Source organism: Centruroides sculpturatus, unplaced genomic scaffold, assembly GCF_000671375.1.
Source record: "Centruroides sculpturatus isolate CEXI.00-Female unplaced genomic scaffold, Cexi_2.0 scaffold471, whole genome shotgun sequence".
Taxonomy (NCBI): domain Eukaryota; kingdom Metazoa; phylum Arthropoda; class Arachnida; order Scorpiones; family Buthidae; genus Centruroides; species Centruroides sculpturatus.
In genome coordinates, this window is record NW_019384689.1 from 210,663 (window position 1) to 216,662 (window position 6,000).

General features: G+C 30.0%; 1 protein-coding gene across 1 annotated transcript in view; it reads right to left on the reverse strand.

Annotated features, from left to right (window-relative positions):
* The window catches only part of LOC111627119 (CAD protein-like), a 175,800-nt gene that overhangs the window by 108,075 nt on the left and 61,725 nt on the right, over nucleotides 1-6,000 (reverse strand). Inside the window, exons 16-18 of the mRNA XM_023370681.1 lie at nucleotides 4,076-4,213; nucleotides 3,423-3,590; nucleotides 782-864 (exon numbers count right to left, since the gene is read on the reverse strand). Of these exons, the coding sequence (XP_023226449.1) occupies nucleotides 782-864; nucleotides 3,423-3,590; nucleotides 4,076-4,213 (389 nt within the window). The remainder of the gene's footprint in view (nucleotides 1-781; nucleotides 865-3,422; nucleotides 3,591-4,075; nucleotides 4,214-6,000) is intronic.

The following is a 6,000-nucleotide window of genomic DNA, read 5'->3' on the forward strand; positions in this document are numbered from 1 at the left end:
GTGAAATTTGATCTGACAAATCCAGCAATATCATTTGATAACAGATACAATTAATGATTAATTCTTTTAATTTTGCAATTACTAAGAAAGCCTTTTCTTCATGCCCATAACAACTTTGACTAGCCTAAAACAGAAGCAATTGAGCAATGAAGAAAGGAATCCAATATATTTGAATGCAAATTACATCACAAAAATTCCCAATGTTCCAATTTGAACTTGGAACCCAGATTCCCAGAGCAGAAGGCTGAGACCTTTACCACTTTATGGTACACATTTCAAGGTGATACTATATTATGCTTCAATTGTTTAAATCAATAAGCAGAAAAGATATAAAATTAAAACATAGGTTTGCTCCATTTAATGACGGACCTTGTATATGGCAGAGGTCCTATAAAATTCAAAGGTGCCCATACCTTTTCTATATTTAGGTATGTTTTCGTACCTAAATACTTGTCATTGTGTTACATATAGCTTATAAAAATAGTAGACTATACCATATAGGTTTGTCAAAGAATGCAGTGTGACATTCACTTAATAACAAAGTTGTTTAGTAACATTTAACACAGTTGTGAAAGAAAATTATTTCTCAAAGTGTATTTCTGTCATTAAATGACATGCATCTATATATACATAACATTTTCATTTTATACAAATAGCAACTCTAATTCTATTGAAATAGAATGGTCCCTTTTCCATTTATAAAAACATTCAAAGTGACAAACAATATGCTCATAGAATTAAATTTAAAATTAATACGTAGATGTAAAAATTTAAAGCATACCTCTCAATACACTGTGCAATTTGTTTATCAGAAAACCCAAGTTGTTTAGCCTTCAGGATCACTTCCTTTGTTAAACCAGAAGGCTAAAAATATAAATTTTTACTTTAAATCTCTTTTTACAAGGTAATCAAAGATAAATTTAAGCTTTACATTGATCAGAAAGACAGTTTAAATATAATATATATAATATTAAATAAGAAATTAAACAAAAAAAGCAATACACCTTGTATAACTCCAGAATTATATTTAATTAACCAAAAACATTTTAGATCTACTACCATGGGCCTTCTTCAGTTGGAACATCAAACTTAAAAAAAAACATTTGAAAAATATATTAAACACAATGAAAATAATTTAAATTCAAAAGAATGGGAAGAACATTTTAAATCAATAGAACATTTGTTCAATTCAAATAGAAGGGATATAAGAATGTTTTTAATTAATTACTGGAGTTAAACAAGATGTACTGCTTCTTTCTTTTGATTATTTCTCCAGTTTTGTCAAATTATTTTGTGATAATAAATTACTAAAAAGAAATTTGAAAGTTTAATTTCAATTTCTAAGATCTAAAAAAATTAAGTTGTTTGGATTCATTGATTTGCAGATATAACAATTGAAAATCTACATTTATTATTTTAACTCTTTCTGTCCTATGAACGTTAAGAGAATCTTGTTTCCTGTACTGTACTGTACATCACATCTTCAGCTGGAATCATGATGAGGCAGGGCCAAGTGGCTGAATCCAAAAAAATTTCCAAGGATCTGGCTGGTGGCATCTTGTACTTTCTTTTATAGAGGGCTGTACAATCAGAATCATGAAATAGTAGTATAAAAGTTAACCAAGGAAAGAAAATTATTTCCAAAACCACATGAAAGAGGTTAAGTACTGTCACAGCACATATCATCCCTCTGATAAAATATTTTCAATTCTGTTCTTAATTTTTCTTTGTCATTGAAATTTTAAGTTTCAATGATGTTAGCAAAAGTTCATTCAGGAGAGCTTTCTTTGTAAGTGGGAAAAACATTCAAAGAAAATAATTCATCTTGTAAAACTAAATTGGTCTCATATTTCAGTCATTATGACATTGCAATATTCTTCAGCCACAATTGATTAATTTCAGACAAATTTGCTCTATGGTACTTTGAACTTAGTTTGATTGTATTGAATTTGTCATCTTACTTTGGTGATCCAAGATTCAAAATTATTTAAACAATTCTGAATGTACTGTACATGCTGCCAACTTCACAATACTAGACTTGCTTAAAAAATATTTCAATGGAATGGGATAACAATAAACTGTTCCTAGTAAACAATTAAACTGGAAGACCATTTGCTTCTGATATTGTCTTAAGGTTTTTCTTTGTATCTAGAAGTGTTTCCAAGCATTTGAAAATTGATTGTTTTTTTCATACAGAGTATTAATCATTCTTGTTTTGAAATTCTGTCTCATTATAACAATCTTTGGAAGCCAGGATTTTGCAATTTCATCCAAAACTGATGTGATTGAGAAAAAATAAAGCAAAATACTTTATTTTGAAAAAATCTTCATAATATTTCTAATGCAAGATACAGTCTTTTCAAGCATTATGTTGAACTGATGAATATAATAATGGATGTAAAAGGTATTGGGCATTTTTGCCTAATGAGTGCTTGTACACTGTATATAACTGATACTCTGTTATAAGTTAGTTCCGAATGATCATTTTATTTGTAAGAACAGCAAGATGATAAGCTTTACCTATTATAACCCCTGCTATATTTTCTGATGCATAATCCTCTAATTTAATAATTTTCAAAATAGTCCATTTCAATTATGAAACAATTATCTTTTTATTGTTGATTCTTTCTGTCCTGCAGACACCAAGAGAACCTTTTAATTATATTTGTCATGGATTTGGCCAGGCTTGCAATGAGAGTTACACACCCAAAGAAAATCTAGAAAACTCAATGCAGCCAGCCTGCAGCTGACTACAAGTGTTTGGCAATGTCATCTACTCAACCACTAGTAGGCTTGCCAAAGGAAATCTTTTAATAGTCAATATAATGGAAACTTAGTTATAGAGAAATTAAAAAGATAAAAGTACAGTAGAGCATCGATTATCTGACTCAATTGGGGACTGGGGTTGGTCGGATAATTGAAAAAGCAGATAACCGAAAAATATGAAAAAATACATTATTAGTATATCTCACGTAATTAGTATATTAGTATATCGCTATTAACCTACTTCGCATTGAATTTTCATCGACGTTAAGCCTAACAAAAATTTTTTTAAAATAATAATCGTCGCTATTGTATCGTTAAAAATTTAAAAATTAAGCCTCGTTTAAATACCGGCTTCCTTTCACGGTCGAGCCATGTTGCCAGCTAAAACATGTAAAAATACTATTAAAGTAGCCAAGACATAGCCAAATATTGTAGCGCCACATCACTAGTGGACATTTGAATTTGCCGACTAGAACGGTCAGTTAACCGATGTGACGGTTAATCGGGGGTCGGATAATCGATGCTCTACTGTATTGATACAATTTGTAGAAAGACAAATTACAAAATTAACATTCTCATTCAAGAATATTAACTTCTTGCTGAGTTTAGTTCATGAATTCATTATGAACTTAGTAATTGAATATATTAAAACTTACCTTTGATTGAAAACTTTCTAAGAAACTGTGATAATTAATTATATTTTGTAATTTTGAAAGAAACCAAGGATCAATTCTTGTCAACTTATGTAAACAATCAATAGAATAACCAGTTTTCAATGCCGCTGCAACCACAAACATTCTCTTGTCTGTTGGGCATTCTAATTCCTGAAAATGAAGAGAAAGTATATGATTCTTTATTTACAAAAAAAAAAAAAATAAATAAAAAATCAAATGTAAAGAATAATAAAGAAGTTATTGTTAAAAATGTAATTATTTACAGAAAGATTTAAACTTTGAGAAAATAAAATTTTTATTTCTAATGCAAATCTTATTAAAGTTCTTAAACTTAAATTTTATCAAAGTTTGGTTTATTTTGATAGGATATGGCAAAGCAACACATGAGCATAGGAAAAGGTACCTCCCGAGGAGATTTTCTATGAAAAAAATGGCTCCTATTTAGACATGTGAATAAAATTTAAAAAACTCCACATTGGTCGGCCTGTTGGTGAGATGCAAACCCTCAACCAACTAATAGTGTTTGACAGTTTTAGCTGTTTGGCCACTGACGAGCTATTTTATCAATGTTCAGCAATTTTGCTTTAGAATAAGATTTTTAATCTAACAAATTTTGGTATTCACTAAGTTCTTACCTCATCATTTACTTGTTTGATATAGGGATCAAATCCGGCAATATTTTCATCAACCATTCTAAGGGCTTTCTGGAATGCTTCTTCAAAGTTACGACCAATCGCCATTACTTCGCCAACACTCTTCATTGAGCTACCAATCTGGAATAATTAAAAATCTGTTAATAAACAAAGAAATCAAAATCTGAATAAGAAAAGTGCTGAAATCATGGTTAGAGTCAAATAAGTAATAAAATGCTATGGATATCTCATTTGATACATTAGTACCAAATGACTGCAGGATTACATTGGGCTATATTAATGCTATTAATTAAATATAAAGTAAATTACTTTACACTTAATTAGTAATTAGTAATATAACCTAATGTAATCAGCAATCATTTGGTATTAACAATCTAACAATCTAAGAATCAGGTTTATGGATGTTTGTGTTTGTGTATATACATCACTTGATACATTAATGGATTTGTTTAATTTTAATTTAAAAACAATTGTTTACAATCAAATATATGTTTTCTTTACGCATTATATCATAAATGGCATCATTACTTTGTAATAAATTTAATAATTAGAAATAAATAAATTAATAATAATTTAGAAATATTTGGTAAAAAGAAAAATCAACCACAAGGAAAACTCAAATCTACAACGATGTGAGTTGGACAAGTACATTAATAGTTATGCCACCTGTTTTGATCATTATTGTCAAATTCAAATTAAATTATTTAATAATTCAGGTACTATTAAGCTACAGTACAGGTATATTCAGTAAGGATTACTTTGATTTATAATTAATCTTTACAAAATCCAATTATTTCACACTAGTTTCACAAAATAATATAATAGGAGCATTGATTGATAAATAAAGTCACCTATCATAGCATTCTGCAGCATGCAGAGATAGAAACATGTATGAGGATCCAGAGCTATTATTTCTAATAATTTGAAAAATTATAAATATTTAAAATTTGTTAAAAATTTAAACAAATCTAACATTGCAAATTTCAATGAGGAAGTTAATTAATTTTTTATCAGCTTCTAACTTCTTTCAGAGATGATACATCTTTCCAAGATCACAATGCATGCAGGGAAGTATTTTTTTAAATATCAATTGGACAATAGACAATTGTTAGGAAACAAAATGACCAAATTTGGTCAGATGCAAATTTGGTTAGTTTTATATATCGTGGTGTGATGTTGATGTTTTGTTAAAAGAATATTTTACACCAGGGGTCGCCAAACTTTTTTGATCGTCGACCCCCTACAACTTTTCGAAACCTCACACTGACCCCCACTAAAAGGTTTGTTACAAGAAAAAAAAACTTGGTGCATTTATAGACACTTGGCAAATAATTCCATCACCTACATTTACTTCTGACAGAAACGCGTTTCGGGCTTTCGCCCCTCTTCAGTCTGTTACGTCAATAGTTGTGACTTGTGTGTCCGTACTTCCCGCTCCCTTCCCCTCCCCTCTTTTCCCGACTTGACGGACTTCCCCGCATGCCTCGTAATTTGTAACATTACCCTTCTCCGAGTGTTGCACACAGCCTCGCCTGCGACTGTATAAACATTCTATTTTATTTTAATAATTGAAGCCAGTTTTTATGGATGTCGATGCTAAGGTTCTTGTTAATATTATTTTTGTCTATAGTAATTTCGTAGCTTTCTTTGAATTTTCTTTTGTACCAATTTTTTTCTTTGTGTACTATTGTTGCATCCTTTTTATCTATTTTGCAGTTGTGGGTCGTGCAGTGTTCGTAAAAAACTGAGTTGATTCTGTTATACTTCAGGTCTGCGATGTGTTCTTTTAGTCTTGTTTCTAATTTTCTTTTTGTTTCACCGATGTATACTTTTGGGGGTTCGCATGTGCAAGGTATTTTATAGACGACTTCGGTAGTGCTGTATTTGTCTGGTTGTTTATTTCTGTC